The 17,409-nt window shown below is 41.3% G+C and overlaps 1 protein-coding gene across 2 annotated transcripts; it reads left to right on the top strand.

Moving 5' to 3' along the window:
- Positions 1 to 3,567: 3,567 nt before the first annotated feature.
- CUNH9orf64 (chromosome unknown C9orf64 homolog) lies at positions 3,568 to 16,605 on the top strand. 2 transcript variants are annotated; one of them, XM_032392977.1, is made up of 4 exons: positions 3,568 to 4,153; positions 4,671 to 4,930; positions 12,190 to 12,385; positions 16,246 to 16,605. In XM_032392977.1, exons 1-4 carry the CDS (start codon positions 3,817 to 3,819, stop codon positions 16,476 to 16,478), a joined length of 1,026 nt encoding a protein of 341 aa, XP_032248868.1. In that variant the 5' UTR covers positions 3,568 to 3,816; the 3' UTR covers positions 16,479 to 16,605. The 2 variants fall into 2 exon arrangements, with proteins under 2 accessions (XP_032248868.1, XP_032248869.1); XM_032392978.1 differs by having other exon boundaries at positions 4,061 to 4,521.
- The last annotated feature ends 804 nt before the right edge of the window (positions 16,606 to 17,409 follow it).

Genomic DNA, 17,409 nt, shown 5'->3' with positions numbered 1-17,409 from the left:
ATTGATTTTGAACTGTAGTAATGTTGATGCTATATAATGGAGATAATATATTTATTCCGTTATAACTAAATATTTTAAAACAGAAATTATTTAAGAGCCAGAGTCTTCACCACAAAGGGTCCATTCTGTCCCTAAGCCAAGACCTGTAGATGGAACATTTTACACACAATAAGAAGAGAGTAGGAAGAGAAGAGCTTCCAATGGTACTAAGAAAACCAGGATAATATAATGGCCCAAAAGTGAAGAGTGAATTTCAAGGAAGTAGTCAATTTTAAATGCTATAAATGGATAAATCAAGGAGAAAAGGAACAGAGGAAAATTACTACACAATAGCGAACCGTATCTCTTTTCTGCTAAGACTTCTTGGGGCTTTAGTCTATTGATCACTTTAGGAGAGTCCAGGGGGAAATGAAAATAGTTGAGATGTCCTATCTTCAAAAATCCATTTCACTTCTCTGCTTTCCTCCTTCCGCATATATGAAGAATGACAGCCTCCTCTCTAGCAATGTCTACTGTCCATCCATTGCTCTTGCCAACTTTTGCAACTTTTCCTCAACAATACCTCTTAACCCACTATTTCTTTAAGTTTCTGCCATAGCCTATCATGACAGAAAATAGCAGATGTAGCAGTGATCGTTGCCAATGCTTGACATTTAATTTAGCTATTCAGAATGATGGCTTTCTTGATGACTGGAATAATCTACTGTGGATACTGTGTAGGAGGGGGAAAGGTGATAGGGACACACCATTTATCATGCCTCCTCCCTTTGTTAACCCTGAAAATACAAGTTTAGGGACTATTTAGAGGTCATCTTGATCTTCTCTTCAAAAGCCTATGCCTGCAGGGTAGAGCTTCCGGCAAAGATTTTCAAAAGAAAAAAACTCAGCAGGCATGTTCCTTTGGCTCTTTGCCCCTTTTATTTTCATCTTTCTTTCTGCGCACACAATGCCCATAAGGGTAGAGTCATCCTACAACCATAAAGACAAAAGTCATATACTAGGTATCCCTAGTGACACAGAAAGCAAGGAGCCTAGTTCCTTGCTGACATTCTCAAACAGGTACATCTGCTATGGGTTTATTATATGAGAAAAACAACCCCCTTTGTATTTAGTCACTATAATCTAGTTTTCTGTTGCTTAAAGTATACTACTACCCATTTGACTGTCTGCCTTCCTCACTAATCATAAGATGTCAGAGACCATGTCTGTATCTGCCACCTGTGCAAGATAGGAAACTTTCATAGCAAGTTACAGAAAACCCAACTCAAAATTGCTTTAAACTTTAAGGAAGTTTACTAACTCACATAATGAGATCCAAAAGTGGGACAGACTTAAGAGCTGACATAATCCCATTATTCCAGCTCCATTTCTCGACTATTCTTTTGGCCTCCCCCATGTGTTGACCTCATACACAGGTTGCCATCAAAAGGATGGTAACAATTTCACACCTCATCTCCAAGCTCAATCATGTCCAGAGGGAGCGTGAATCTCTTCTGGAAGTTCTCCTGGAAAAGCTTTTCTGGAAGCATCCTACAAACCTATCTTTGCAATTCACTGAGGTGAACTAGGGAACATACATGATCCTTACCCAGTCCCTTGCAAGAGGGTGATATTACCCTTAGACCGGTCCAGACCACTCTTGGAGATCAGGATGCTGAGCTACACCAGTTGTGGGTAAGAGGGATTCCTGAACAACATCAGGATTCTGTCGGGAAGGAAGAAGGAGGGAAAGAATATTGAGTAGGTAAAGAACTCCCTTTTTGTATTCCTAACAGCTTGTACACATATTTAAAAAATAAACCCAACTACCACGCAAAATTTATGCTTTATCTCGACAATAAGTTGAGAGAAGGAAGCTTATTTTCTTATTTATACTACTCCTAGTGTCTAACTCAGTATCCTGAACATAGTAGGAATCTAAGTTGTTGGTTTTTCATTTGTCAATAAGTCTCGGTGAGAGAAAATGGCCTAAATTATATAACCTCCTGAATTCTTTTGTAGATTGCCAGATTTTCTTGCTAATCAATTTTTTTAAAGATTTTATTTATTTGAGAGGACAGCGAGCACGAGCGGGGTGGGGGGACACGGTGCAGAAGAGCAGAGGGCAAGGGGAAAGCAGACTTCCTGCTGAGCAGGGAGCCCCATGGGGGCTCGAGATCCCAGGACCCCGAGATCATGACCTGAGCCAAAGGCAGATGCTTAACTGACTGAGTCACCTAGGCGCCCCTTTTGCTAATCAATTTGACTCCAAAAACTTAGAGCTGCTGGGGTAGACAGAAAAATCCCAAGTCAACAGATTTACATTTATTCAACAACGCATTAATGTGACTTCTTCTGTAAAAGCAAATCATAATGAAATCCTTAAAAGTTTCTTTTTCTTACCAAAATGAAGAAACTGGAGAGATGAAGATGTTCTGCTTCTCTGGGGGCACAGTTGTCAAACTTAAAAATTCTAAATCCTACAAAAATTCTCTAATTCCAAGATTCTTTACTGTCAATAACTAGAGATGACTACTGTTATTTTTAATAGTTGATTTTCAAAAAGGCACGAATATTTCATATTATCCATGGAGATTTAAGTCTGAAGGAGAGCACAAATACATTACCTCTGTACTAAAATTTCATCAATAGGCAAATTTGGATCATCACTAATTGACTAGGGTACCTCTCCTCATCCCATTAAAAAATATTTTTTAAAAAAGTTTGGGGCTGTAAGGTGATACTTATTTCCTCTAATAATGTCTCCTCATTAGGGCCACTAATATAGTCACTACTTGGCCAGAATGGTTGGCATTGGTGGTTTGGTTCATAGAAAGTGCCCCAGACTTGAGGGTTTGAATCCCAACCCAGGCCACTGCTGTGACCAGGGTCTAACCGCTGAACCATACAGCTTCTCTTGCAAAACGAGGAGTACAACCGCCGCTGTTGCCACGGCCAGGACAATAGCGATTCAGTACGAAAGCACAATTCCAGGCACACAATGTTAATTTTAACAATACATTGGTTTCCTCATCCATTTCTCCAAACGTCTCAGCTAATCTTAAACGTCCATACGGCCTCCGAATGCGCCAGTAATTTAGCACAAGAGGCCTGCCTGGGAGATGGGGTTGTGGGGGACCCGCCATTCCGTGTCACAGCCTGGGGGCGATTTAGCCCCCCGCACCCCACCCTCCACCCCCCCGCAGTGGAATGGGCGCCGCCAGGCTCGTCGCGGCCCAGGAACCCGGATGCGGAGCGTCGCCAAGGGCTGCTTGCCCACATTTCGCCCACTGGGTAGAGGGGAGGGGCGGGAGCCGAGGGAGAGCAACGCCGTACATCGCGTGCAGTCATCGCGACTCGGGCCACGGCGGCGAGCCGCAGTACCACGTGCCCAAAGGGAGGGTGGAAACGTGCACAAAATGGCAGAGCCGCACGCCTGGGCGGGAGGGAGCGCAACTGCGGACCGGCGGGTGCCGGACCCTCCGGCCAGTTTCCGAACCTTCGGAACCGGAAACGGGTCCCAGGCGCGCGCCCGGGCGAGAGTGGGCGGGGCCGCCCTCCCGGAAGTGCCTCCGGTCCAGGCCGGGCGCGCGGCCCCGCGGCGTGCGCCGCTCAGCTGCCCTGCGCGGTGGAGGGAGGGAACCAGGAAATCGCCCGCGCTGTTGGCTTTCAGAGCCGCTCTGGGAGGGCGGGGCCCTGTGAGGGCAGCGATCCCGCGGTGGGCAGGGAGGGACTGCTGCTGAGGGACCCGCACCCTTGCCCCGCTCAGGGAGGGAAGCGAGTTTGGCCAGCCCGCGGGTGAAAGCGCGGTTCATCAGTCCCAAAGGGAAGGGCGGGATGGACGGGCCCCTAACTCCCAGGGAGTCCGCAAAATTCATTGCAGAGAATAGTCGGGATGTGTTCATCGACGACGGAGGCGTGCGGAGGGTGGCCGAGCTGCTGCTCGCCAAGGTCTCGGGGCCCGAGCTGCACCTGGGGGGCTGGAAGGCCCTTCACGAGCTGAATCCCAGGGCGGCTGACGAGGCCGCGGTCAACTGGGTGTTCGTGACAGACACGCTCAACTTCTCCTTCTGGTCGGAGCACGACGAGCACAAATGTCTGGTGGGGTACAGGGGGAAAACGTACAGCGGGTACTGGTCCCTGTGCGCCGCGGTCAACAGAGCCCTCGACGAAGGTTGGTGCCCCTTCTCCCGGTCAGACCCCGCGAACGGCCTGTGAGGTTTCGGTTTACCGGCAGGGTCCCGAGGAACGAGTCGGGAAATGGCATACGTGTTCACAAGGCGAACTTTGAAGTTCATTGCAGTTCTTACCTGCTTAAAATACAAGTGTGAGAAGAAGCGGGCGTTAAGTCCTTAGTGAGAAATGATCCTGTTTATCATCATAGCTAAGTATACAAGTTTTCTAAAGAACGCCACTTTGATGACATCTGAAGAACAAAGGGACAGATATAACACATTTTATGCAGTCAAAATACATCTGGTGTAGTATAACAATTGCTAGAAACGGATGAATAAGTACAGACGAGAAAATAGAAAATGAAGGGTATGCTTCTCATTTTTTAATTCTTCACCCATTTTTAGTGCATTTCTGTAACAGTCATTTGCTTTCTTATTATTGTATGTTGTAAAAGCAAGGGTCTGATGAATATAAAAGTATGACGTTGTTCCTCTGCATTTTCTTTTTTCCCTAAGGGATACCTATAACCAGTGCTTCCTACTATGCCACAGTGACCCTGGATCAGGTTCAGCATATATTCCGTTCTGACACGGACGTTCCCATGCCTTTGATCGAAGAGAGGCATCGGATTCTTAATGAAACCGGGAAAATTCTGCTTGAGAAGTTCGAAGGCTCTTTTCTTAATTGCGTCCGAAAAAGTGAAAAAAGTGCACAGAAGTTAATGCACCTGGTAGTTGAAAGCTTTCCTTCTTACAGAGATGTGACTCAGTTTGAGGTGAGCTGCTTCTGTTGGGGATTTTAGAATTCTTAATTATCTTCTCAGTTAACTTTTTTACTTCCAGAACTCCTTTTGAGATTTAAAAACTTAAGTTTTGAAGTTCCTTCCTTGTGGACAAGGAACAGTAACAAAATTGTTAGTGTTTCAAAGACATTACTTTTCTTAGTTTTCTAATTAATATATTTCCTTTATTTTTCTTTTTTTCTTTGTCCTTTTAAAATGTTTCAAAGCTACAAAACACTGAACCTTCAATATGATGCTATTCAGGGACAATGAGGTCCTTTTACAACTTCAAAAAATTTACTTCATTGGATGAAAATCAGAATGTATTTCTAAATCCTCCCTAATAAAAAGTATTTTTTGAGGCTCTAACATATATATATATATATATATACTGTGTTTTCTTTTTCACACGTGGAATACTTGAACAGTGTTATTTTCTTTTTCTTTAAACAGATGTACTTTTAAAATGGTAAACATTTGGTATACCTTTCCACTGTACACCTGGGTTCTGTTTTTGTAAAATTCTTTTAGAATTCATTATCATTGTGTGTTTTAACTGTGGCAAAGAATTGAAAGCAACTTCAGAGGAATCACATGATATAAATCTATTTTATAAGTTCATGAATGCTTAAATCATATTGAAATTTTAAAGCTACCCTTTTGAAATCACAATTCAACGACTAACAAAAATTCCCAATGATATTGTTTAAGTCGCTCTTTATGATTTACAAGGTGTTTGCATGTACACTCTCATTAGATCCATAGAAGAGCTCTGTGGGGCCTAAGGACAAGGATCATTATTGCCCTGTTTGTAGACCAGGAACCAAAGTCTAAAGAGAAAGGTTAATTGGTTTATCTTACATCATTTAGTCAGGAAATAAATAGCTAGCTTTTCAATTCTGTAAAGTGAGAGATGCCTGATTATGTTAAGATTTTTTTATTTTTCAAAGATATTATTTTTATTTATTCATTTGAGAGAGCGAGCATGAGCAAGGGGGAGAGGCAGCGGGAGAAGCAGATTCCCACTGAGCAGAGCCAGATGTGGGGCTTGATCCCAGGGCCAGGAGATCATGACCTGAGCCGAAGGCAGATGCTTAACCATCTGAGCCACCCAGGCACCTCAGTTAAGATTCTTTTAATTGCAAGTGACAGACACAAAACTAGAAAAACCTTAAGCAAAATGAAGAATTTGGGGATAGGAACATCAAGGATCAAGGACTCAATGCCATCAGGATTCAGTCACTACTCTTTGATTCTCTTGGCTCTGTATTTCTCGCAGACTAGCTTTCTCCATGAAGTAGATGTTCATGAATTTTGCATCTTATTGCTTCAACCACCAGAGAGCGGGAGGGAGGGGTAGACACCTTCTCAGGTACTGTTCTAAAATTCCTGGCTAAATACTGATCAAATCGGCAGGGATTATGATCAATGAAGTGTGGCTGAAGGGGCTGTGGGTGGGGCAGAGGCAGTTCCTAGAAAAGAGACCCTAGGCCACTGCTAAATTTCATTTTGTTCTGACTAACCGTTTTGCTGATGCAGAGATTACTTTGAGATTTATCTTTGTCTTTTTTTTTTTAAAGATTTTATTTATTAGAGAGCGACACACACACACACACACACACACACACACACTGGTGGTGGTGGTGGTGGTGGTGGTGTGGTGGTTGAGAGCATGAGCAGTGGGAGGGGCAGAGGGAGAAGCTGAGCAGGGAGCCTGATGCGGGTCCCAGGACTCAGGGATCAGGATCTGAGCCGAAGGCAGACACCTAAACGACTGAGCCACCCAGGCACCCCTATCTTTGTCTCAACCTTTTTTAAAGAAACTGTGGATCAAGTTCCTTGGTTCATGATTCAGGCCATCTAAGTGTATTCGTGTATAAAAAAATGAAACTGCCATTCATGTGGCTAAGAATCCATGTATTCCAGAATCAACATTGGTTGTAGCAGAAGGGCTAAGAGTAAATTTAGGATGACTTCAGGATGGAATAAATTCATGACATGCAGTTTGTTTGTCTTGAAGTAGTCCTGAGTTTTTGTTTTTGTGGAAGAAAGAGTAAACTTTTTTGGTAGATGGTAATACCAATTTAGTAAGCAACTTACTGATTTTCTATTTTATTACAGCACAGTGCTTTTGATTTACTTTGCTGAAAAGGTCAGTTTTTTAAAAACTGTGCCGGGAGGGGTGCCTGGGTCAGTCGTTAGCGTCTGCCTTCGACTCAGGTCTTGATCCCAGGGTCCTGGGATCGAGCCCCGCAGCGGGCTCCCTGCTCTGCGGGAAGCCTGCTTCTCCCTCTCCCACTCCCCCTGCTTGTGTTCCCTCTCTCGCTGTCTCTTTCTCTGTCAGATAAGTAAATAAAATCTTTAAAAAAAAAAAAAAACAACTGTGCCAGGATATAGATTAATTTTAAGGCTGATTTATTTTATTTATTTATTTATTTATTTTTAAGGATTTTATTTATTTATCTGACAGAGAAAGAGACAGCGAGAGAGGGAACACAAGCAGGGGGAGTGGGAGAGGGAGAAGCAGGCTTCCCGCAGAGCAGGGAGCCCGATGCGGGGCTCGATCCCAGGACCCTGGGATCAAGACTGAGCCACCCAGGCGCTCCAAGGCTGATATATTTTAAAATGAATATTAGTACCTGGACCGTTTCCCATCAGTACTCTTTTCTAAAAAACATTCCTAAAGAAAAATCCCCAAAATGTAACAAAAATCATACTTAAGGATTCTGACACTTTCTTAAAGGAGTATTATATTTTTTCATTTATTTTTTTCCAAAAGATTATCATTAGTGTTACCCAAAAGCAACGTATTTCCTATGATTCCTAACATAGCACAGAGCACATATTCATTTAAAAGATATGTAAATAGGGGTGCCTGGGTGGCTCAGTCGTTAGGCGTCTGCCTTCGGCTCAGGTCATGATCCCAGGGTCTTGGGATCGAGCCCCACATCGGGCTCCCTGCTCTGCGGGAAGCCCGCTTCTCCCTCTCCCGCTCCCCCTGCTTGTGTTCCTGCTCTCGCTATCTCGCTCTCTGTCAAATAAATAATAAAATCTTTAATAAATAAATAAATAAATAAATAAAATAAAAGATATGTAAATAGTAAGGAGTGCCTGGCTGGTTTATTCAGTGGAGCATGCGACTCATAATCTTGGGGTTGTAAATTCAAGCCCCATGTTGGGTGTAGAGATTGTTTAAAAATAAAATATACATAACGTACTTTGGGCAATTAACTCCAAATCTAGAGGAGTTCTGAGCCTTTTAGGACTGCTTTTGAAATTGAGAAAGTGTTAAAATCAAGTGTATGTTTTTTGTTTTTGTTTTTTTAAGATTTGTTTATTTAGAGAGAGCACAAGGTAGGGTAGGGGCAGAGAGAGAGGGAGACAAGCAGACTCCCTGCTGAGCAGGGAGCCCTACCCAGGGCTCAGTTCCAGGACCCCAAGATCATGACCTGAGCCAAAACCAAGAGTCAGATGCTTAACCTACTGAGCCACCCAGGCACCCCATTAAACAATAATAATAATAATTCACAGCCCAATTGTTTTCATAGTACCATTTTTAATGACTTCACAGTAGTATTCCACTATAGGGATGTACAATCCCATAATTATTTGCCCAACAATTTTGTTTGATACACAGTTTTATTTTTTAAATTGAATTTTATGTCATGTTGTTTTCAGTTTTATGTGATAACAAGCAATACTGCACAATCATTTAACACTTGTAATTATTTTCTTAGAATGAATGGAATCATAGTAATGGAATTGCTGAGTCAGAGCACGGCCTGGATTTTCAGGCTTGTAATACATAAAAATGCTAACAGTTCTCTAGAAAGATGATAACGAAGATGATCAGCAGCAGCGTAGGAGAGTGCTCTTTTCCCAGCTCCTTCTTAACATGGTGATAGTATTGGTTGCTATATTTTTTAATATTTAACAAGTTGCATAAAATAGTCATAATTGTTTTTAATGTATATTTACTTAGATTATCACTCATTTTTAAACATTATAAACAAATTAATAAACTTTTAATTTGGACAGATTTTAGATCAGTGATTTCCCAACCTGGTTGTACACCAGAATCAGCCAGGAAGCTTTAAAATTCAGATACATTTCCAAAGCAGCTCTGATTTAGAGCATATAATAACAATGTAAAAGTCCTAATGAATAAATCAGCTTCCCTCAGGCTATTGTCTTTACTGTAACATACTAACAAAGTGCATGAAAAACGTGGTCTTTTTTTTAAAGATTTTATTTATTTATTTATTTATTTGACAGAGAGAGACACAGCAAGAGAGGGAACACAAGCAGGGGGAGTGGGAGAGGGAGAAGCAGGCTTCCTGCGAAGCAGGGAGCCGGACACGGGGCTCAATCCCAGGACCCTGGGATCATGACCTGAGCTGAAGGCAGACACTTAAGGACTGAGCCACCGAGGTGCCCCTAAAAATGTGGTCTTTTTTGATACTTTAATCACTAACATTTTATGTTACTCTTAAGCATTTGTAATTCTTTTTTTTTTTTTTTAAGATTTTATTTATTTGACAGAGAAACACAGCGAGAGAGGGAACACAAGCAGGCAGAGGGAGAGGGAAAAGCAGGCTTCCCGTGGAGCAGGGAGCTCGATGCGGGGCTCAATGCGGGGCTTGATCCCAGGACCCTGGGATCATGACCTCAGCCGAAGGCAGACGCTTAGCGACTGAGCCACCCAGGCACCCCAAGCATTTGTAATTCTTGACCTTTCTAATTTGTTCATGATACATTTGTTGAAGAGAATCAACTCAATGGTCATGGATTTTTTTTCATTGATAATAATTGTTTTATAAAGGTACTATTTTGAAAATATTTTATTCACCAAGCAATATTATGGAACACGTAGGGAATTGTTATTTTGGGATTCGCTGGTATTTTCAGTGATATCAGTTAATATTTTAGAGGTGAAGAATTTGATTACTAAAATCATTTGATTACTAAAACCATATCAGCTTGTTAAGAAAATGTTTTATAGATGACTTGAATTTATTTTTAGACTCCTCACTTGAATCTTATTTTTTGTTTTGTTTTTTTTCAAGGGTATTATAATCTAATCTTTGTGATATACTAGTTGGCTACCATGGAAACAGTGGTCATGATGTGACAATTTATGTTTTGTTAGATGCTAGCACTGATTTTGTTACGTAAGTCTGGTTCCTGTATTTTTCCACTTTGATCTATGGATCTTATTAAAAATAGGAGATAATAGGGGCGCCTGGGTGGCTCAGTCGTTAAGCGCCTGCCTTCGGCTCAGGTCATGATTCCAGGTCCTGGGATCGAGCCCCGCATCGGGCTCCCTGCTCCGCGGGAAGCCTGCTTCTCCCTCTCCCACTCCCCCTGCTTGTGTTCCCTCTCTCGCTGTGTCTCTCTCTCTGTCAAATAAATAAATAAAATCTTTAAAAAAAAAAAAAATAGATAATAGCTTCTATCTCTTACAGTAAACATGATGTAATAATTGTGTTTGATGCACAGATTTATTTTTTATATTAAGTTTTATGTCTTACTCTTTAATACACTAGACTTAAATATAAACCTAGTTATCATATGTAATTTCCAGTCCAACAATTGCCAGGTTGTCATATTTTGATAGGTTTGGAAATATGGGCTATTCCCAAATGATGTAGAGATACTTTTTTTTTTTTTAAGGTTTTATTTATTTGAGAGAGAAAAAGAACGCACGCGTGCACAAGCACGAGTGCGGGGAGGGTAGAGGGACTAGCAGACTCCCCGCTGAAGCTGAATACAGAGCCTGAGATCATGACCTGAGCCAAAGTCAGACGCTTAACTGACTGAGCCACCCAGGCGCCCCTAGGGATACTTAATGGTGATTTGTTCCCCGCAGCACTCTCATTTATAGACTTTACATCCTGTAAAAAAATGAGCATATGTGTTTGCTCTGGAAAACAAGATACTGAATTTCTTAAAGGTGGTTTTAGGCAATTTACTTAGTAAAAGTAGTTCTGGATTGATTGCAATAGGTACACCTTAAGGTTAGGCAAAATTAGGTTATTTCTCATTAGGACAGAGTATCACTGGAGTTTGTTTTTAATAAATAAAGGAATCTATGTTATCATCTTAAGGAATTTTCACATGGAGCCTTTCCTTGAAGGATTTAATTTCTTTTTTTATTTAATTACTTATGTTATTTACTTATTAAAACATTCTCCAAAGTGGGCAGAATAAATTTGGGACTCAGTAATATTGATTATTCTCCTTTAGCAGACAAGCAGCTATAAAAGATGATTTGAGATTATTACCTTTGGTATTAGGATTAGGATTAGATTGTAATTATCCATGTCTTTCCATAGTTTATGCTGATCTGTGTTTGTAATTTTATAGAGAATTTTTGAGTTAAATTATAACCCACTATCCTGTAATGCTTGGTTAAATTTGTTTCTTTGTTGTATAAATATAATTGGAAGTTTATTTTGTTCTGTGGGCTTACATACTGATTTTGACCATTTCCAAAAAGGTAGACTTGATAAATTCTGTGTTGATCAGTTATGTCTTTATCTCTGAAATATGTTTATCATATTATCTGAAAGACAACAGTTAAAAGTCGAATGTTGTGATTCTCTTCAGAGATGAGTTTAAGGATGTTTGTTTCGGGGTGCCTGGGTGGCTCAGTCATTAAGCGTCTGCCTTCGGCTCAGATCATGATCCCACGATTCTGGGATCGAGCCCTGTGTCAGGCTGTCAGGTTCCCTGCTCCGTGGGAAGACTGCTTCTCCCTCTCCCCCTCCCTCTGCTTGTGTTCCCTCTCTCGCTGTGTCTCTCTCTGTCAAATAAATAAATAAAATCTTTTTTTTTTTTAAAGGGATGTTTGTTTTCTTCTTTATACTCTTCATGAATTATGTTGCAATCAGAAAAATTTAAGAAGCTTTCCAAAGAAATACTGTCTAGCCGTTAAAAAGAATAAGCAGGTGGGTTATAGTGACACAGAAATATATATATGAGGTAATGTCATTGAAAAAGAACACTAAATACCACAATTACCACAGTTGTATTTTATGTGCCTTGAAAAATATAGGAAGTAAATTTGGAGTGAAAGAGATAATTTAATATTTATTAGAGTCCCTTTTTTTTCTATAAAAGGTCCATAAATTCTTACCAACACTAAAATTATTGCACCCTTGAGAAATGTTTTCAATGTGTGCCTTTTTTTTATAGCATACATAAAAGCTATCGGATACCCAGGTAACATTTATATTCTCTTCATTCATCAGGGGAAAAGAATTTCTTTTTACAAACGGGCCCAAATCCTCGTGGCAGATACGTGGAGTGTGTTAGAGGGGAAAGGAGACGGCTGCTTTAAAGACATCTCCAGTATCACCATGTTTGCCGACTATAGATTACCTCAGGTTCTTGTTCACCTCGGAGCGCTGAACTACTCCGAGGAACTACTGGAAAAGCTTCTCAAAGGTTTGCCAGCTTAAGACATTCTTTGTTATACTATGAATTGTGATTGAGTCTCTGTCTTGTTTCTTTCACAGAAGTTCTCCTTTCCTTTAAAAAAAAAAAGCACTGTTTATTGTTAAAAGCACATGTAAAGGGGCACCTGGGTGGCTCAGTCAGTTGAGCATCTGCCTTCGGCTCAGGTCATGATCCCAGGGTCCTGGGATCAAGCCCCGCATCAGTCTCTCTGCTCAGCGGGGAGCCTGCTTCTCCTTCTTCCTCTGCCTGCCGCTCTTCCTGCTGTGCTCTCTCTCTGTCAAATAAATAAATAAAATCTTAAAAAAAAAAAAAAAAAGCACATGTAAAGAAAAATGCAGGGGCAATTGAAGTAAGAGAAAATCACTTTTTTTTTTAAAGATTTTATTTATTTATTTATTTGACAGAGAGAGAGGGAACACAAGCAGGGGGAGTGGGAGAGGGAGAAGCAGGGAGCCCGACTGGGGGCTCGATCCCAGGACCCTGGGATCATGACCTGAGCTGAAGGCAGATACTTAATGACTGAGCCACCCAGGCGCCCCGAAAATTGCTTTTTGTTGTTGTTTACACTGTAGAATGTAGGGAATTACACTATTTAGTCATAGTTTCAGAGCCTCATCTTAAAATGAAACTGAAGTTTCTGTTACCTGAAGGTGTGTGATGGATGCTAGGTCCATCAGGTGTAGTATTTGAAGAGTGTTAATTAAGCAGTGAAGAGCGCACTACACTATGAAATAAAAGGTGGCCTGAGAGATAGGTAACATGCAGTGGGTTTCAAGTCAGGAGGCTCCAGCGTCTGCCACTGGGTTACCTTGCATGAGTCATTTGCTTTTCTAGGCTCATTTATTTATCATTATTGGGTTCAATTATTGATTCTCAAGAGCGGGAGCCTTGTTATAATAAATGAGCATAGAAAATTATGTTTGTGTGAAAATCAGCTTTTTTTAAAGTTTTTATTTAAATTCTCATTCGTTAACATAGAGTGTAATATTGGTTTCAGGGGTAGAATTTAATGATTACCTTTTTGTTTTTTAAACATGTCTTTGTATAAGAAAAATAATTATATAATTTTCACGTTAATTTCTCTCTTTTGGATGCAGTATTTTCAGCTATTTTTTTGTTTAATTTTAGAAGAAAGTAGTTGTTTGCTTGTTTTTTTAAGATTTTATTTATTTATTTGAGAGAGAGCGTGCGTGCACAAGCAAGGGAAGGGGCAGAGGAAGAGGGAGAAGCCGACTCCCTGCTGAGCTGGGAGCCCGATGTGGGGCTCAGTGTGGGGCTTGATCCCAGGACCCCGGGATCATGACCTGAGCCAAAGGCAAACGCTTAACTGACTAAGCCACCCAGGCGCCCCAAAGCAGGTAGTTTTTATGACTGAATAATTTTCTCTTGTGAAATAGATTTCAGTCACCCAAAATAAGAATAACACAGAATATAAAGAATATAAATTATTGCTGTGGTTGCTTCTACCAGTTTTTATGCTGCCTTGGGCAATCCATTTTATCCCTCTGTTTCTTCATTTGAAAATAAAGCTATCTTATGTTGTAATGATCATGTCCTGGATCATTAATTATTGGATACCAAACATTTAAGCATTCAGGGCTTCTTTTCCATGTAGCCATATGCAGCTGATCTTTTTTTGGCCGGTCTGTCCACTGCTGGTTCCTATCCGTAACCATTCTCTTGCCTGGTTTCCCTCACCCACATTTTCTTTTTTTTTCCAGTTCAAGTCCTACACATCCACGAGAGCTTAGCTCAAATACTATCTCCTCCACATAGCTTTTTCCAGCTTTTCATGATTTGTGCACCTCCTCCTTCTGAATGTTTATAGCACCCAATTGTCTCTGCTACTGTGGGGAAAACCCTGCTGAGAACGGATCATGTGGCACAGCCGTACAGAGTGGTCTGAATTTTCTTCTGCCATCCATTGCAACTGCAGAGGCCCTCTTCCAGATGTCCAGCTGCAGCTGTTGTTACTGCCTCTGTTATGTCCAGAGCGTGATCTCATTTCTTTGCCTCTTATTTAAGCAGAGTTGGATTTTTTTCAAAAAGTACTTCATTAGCAAACTTAGAGGAGAAACAGAAACTATAAACGTAAAGGAGTACACACAAGGATAGCACACTAGTTTTTAAAAACTATCTGAAGTGAAATCTAGAACCAGGTAACTTGACTAGATGAGGTAGAACCTTCCTTAACTGGCCTTCAGTGATACTTCTTCCAAATTTGAGGATAGGTTACACTTATATATGTATATTTTTTTCCTCTCTCCTCTTCTGAATATCTCTAGGCTAGCCCTTGGAAGACCTACCCAGATTTCCATCCATTTTATCTTTTTTTGGGGGGGGTGGTAAATACAGTCTTTTCACTTTATTTTAATATGAATTTAGATTCTTTTTTTTCTGTCCATTTTATCTTTAACCCATCTCTTCACCAAAGGCATATTTTTTTTAGCCAGTTATAAATACTGCCAATCCAGTTTGGCTAAATTTATATTCTTCACTGTGATTCTAGGGCTGACACCAGTCATGGTATTTAAGGCCCACCCTAATCCAGTATGACCTTATCTTAATTACATCTGCAAAGATGCTATTTACAAGTAGGGCCACATTCACCTGTACCAGGAGTTAGGGCTTGAATGTGACTTTTTGGAGGACACAGTTCAATACTACAGTTACTTATTGGATGGAGGGGACGTAAGTAATGCTATTTAAGATCCCAGGTGTGACAGTGGGCCCTAGTGGGGCTGGGGCATTGTCCTACTTTTCAGTGGATCACAGGGCCTCTTAGGTACTATGAAGCTCTGTGGAAGGCTGCGGATTGGTGGTCAGAGGCCAAATATAACCTGCAGGTGTGTTTTGTTTGGCCTGACCAGTGTTTTAAGCACTTTTAGTTACTTACTAACCTTGACAATTAGGAGATTTCACATGAAAATCAGACTTTTTTTTTTTTTTTAAGTAGACTCCACGCCCAACATGGGGCTTGAACCTACGACCCTGAAATCAAGAGTCCCATGCTCTACCAACTGAGCCAGCCAGGCACCCCAAAAATCAAACTTTCTGACTTCACTTGTAAAAGGGGGAGAAATACGGGAACACTGGGTCTACCATTAGACAGGGCAGCCCACATTCTGTAGCTCACGACAGTTTGCATCTGGCTGTGGCATTCCCTTACTCTGCCTCCCTGATCCTTAGAGGCAGTTGAGTTGATGAGCCCAGTTTTAGCCTCAGTGGCAAAGTACAGCCAGTACCCATCTTGCGGGATCAGCTACACCCCGGAGATGGGCACTGAAGAGACTGCGGGGCCTGTGAAGCTCTCAGCTACATATTCAGGGAGGGCTTGACCAAAGGATCCTGAATCCAAAGAACAGAACAGGATCCAAAGATCCTGAATCCTTGCTCAGGTGAACAACTTTGATTTCTTAGGTTCTCCTTGATGCACTTAGGATGTACCTAAGACAATGTTCAGTTTTCAAGTGAGAAAGGGAGGTATTGTTTATTTGGCCCCTTTGGAGTCCTCCAAATTTTGCAATGTTTTTTTTTTCCTGACATCAAATCCAATTTTAAATCCTTTGTTTTCAAGAATTTAATAATCTTGCTGTCATATTTTTAAATTTCTGGTGACCCCATGTTCATTTAGCAGCTATTTATTGGGGAGCTGTATGTGCAAGGTGCTCTGCCACCTCCCAGGAATAGTGACGCAAGCCAGACACGGCCCCTGCCTTTGTGGAATGTGCAATTTTGAATTAATGCCTGAGTTTAGAAGTGGTTTAAATGACCCAAAATCAAGTCTGTGTAGATTTTATGTTATTGATGCTTAGTACTTCTTGCTCTGTTTTTTTTCCCCCTTGCAGGAGAAATGCTTTCGTATGGGGATAGGCAAGAGGTGGAAATCAGAGGGTGCTCACTTTGGTGTGTTGAACTGATCCGGGATTGCCTTCTGGAGCTTATTGAAAAAAAGGGTGAAAAAACTAGCGGAGAGATCAATTCTATTCTTCTGGATTATTACTTGTGGGACTACGCCCGTGACCACAGGGAAGATATGAAGGGAATTCCCTTTCATCACACGCGCTGCATATATTATTGATCCAAAGTAAACTTGCATTTTTGTATCACATAATCATTTGTACAGTTTCGCCTTAATATTAAGAGAAGGTAGGGGTGCCTGGGTGGCTCAGTCGGTTAAGCGTCTGCCTTCGGCTCAGATCATGATCCCAGAGTCCTGGGATCAAGCCCCGTATGGGGCTCTCTGCTCAGTGGGGAGTCTGCTTCTCCCTCTCCCACTCCCCCTGCTTGTGTTCCCTCTCTCGCAGTCAAATAAATAAAATCTTAAAAAAAAGGAAAAAAAAAAAAGAGAAGGTAGTAGACGTTACAGCAACAAGAAAAGTGATTACCCAGTCTCACTTAAAAAATTTTTCCTGACGGGCGCCTGGGTGGCTCAGTCGTTAAGCGTCTGCCTTCGGCTCGGGTCATAATCCCAGGGTCCTGGGATCGAGCCCCGCATCGGGCTCCCTGCTCGGCGGGAGGTCCGCTTCTCCCTCTCCCGCTCCCCCTGCCTGTGTTCCCTCTCTCGCTGTGTCTCTCTCTGTCAAATAAATAAATAAAATCTTAAAAAAAAAAAAAAAAAAAAAAAATTTTTCCTGACCCATCACTCTGCATTCCCAACTTTGTCCTTTGCTTGTTGAGTTTTGATCGTATTTTCCTTTTCTGTGGGCACATGACAGGAAAAATGAAGGAATTGTGATGCTCTCTTTAAATCTCACATCTCTTAAAATTAATCATGCCTCATAATGTGATTAGTCATGAGTGATAATATTTCATCCGTTCAATTGGTATCTTTTCTCAGGGTGTACTAATTTCTTATATACCTTGATCCTTTGATATGGGGGGATAGGGTCTTAGCTGTATGAATGCTGCGGCTTTTGTATAAATCAATCTTGACAGTTTATTTTAAGCTTTTTATTGGTATTGACAGTGGGTTTTGCACATAGTGATTTTCAGTTTAGGAAATCTATCTA

Source organism: Phoca vitulina, unplaced genomic scaffold (assembly GCF_004348235.1).
Source record: "Phoca vitulina isolate PV1807 unplaced genomic scaffold, GSC_HSeal_1.0 scaffold70, whole genome shotgun sequence".
NCBI lineage: Eukaryota > Metazoa > Chordata > Mammalia > Carnivora > Phocidae > Phoca > Phoca vitulina.
This window is presented reverse-complemented; position numbering and strand designations above follow the sequence as displayed.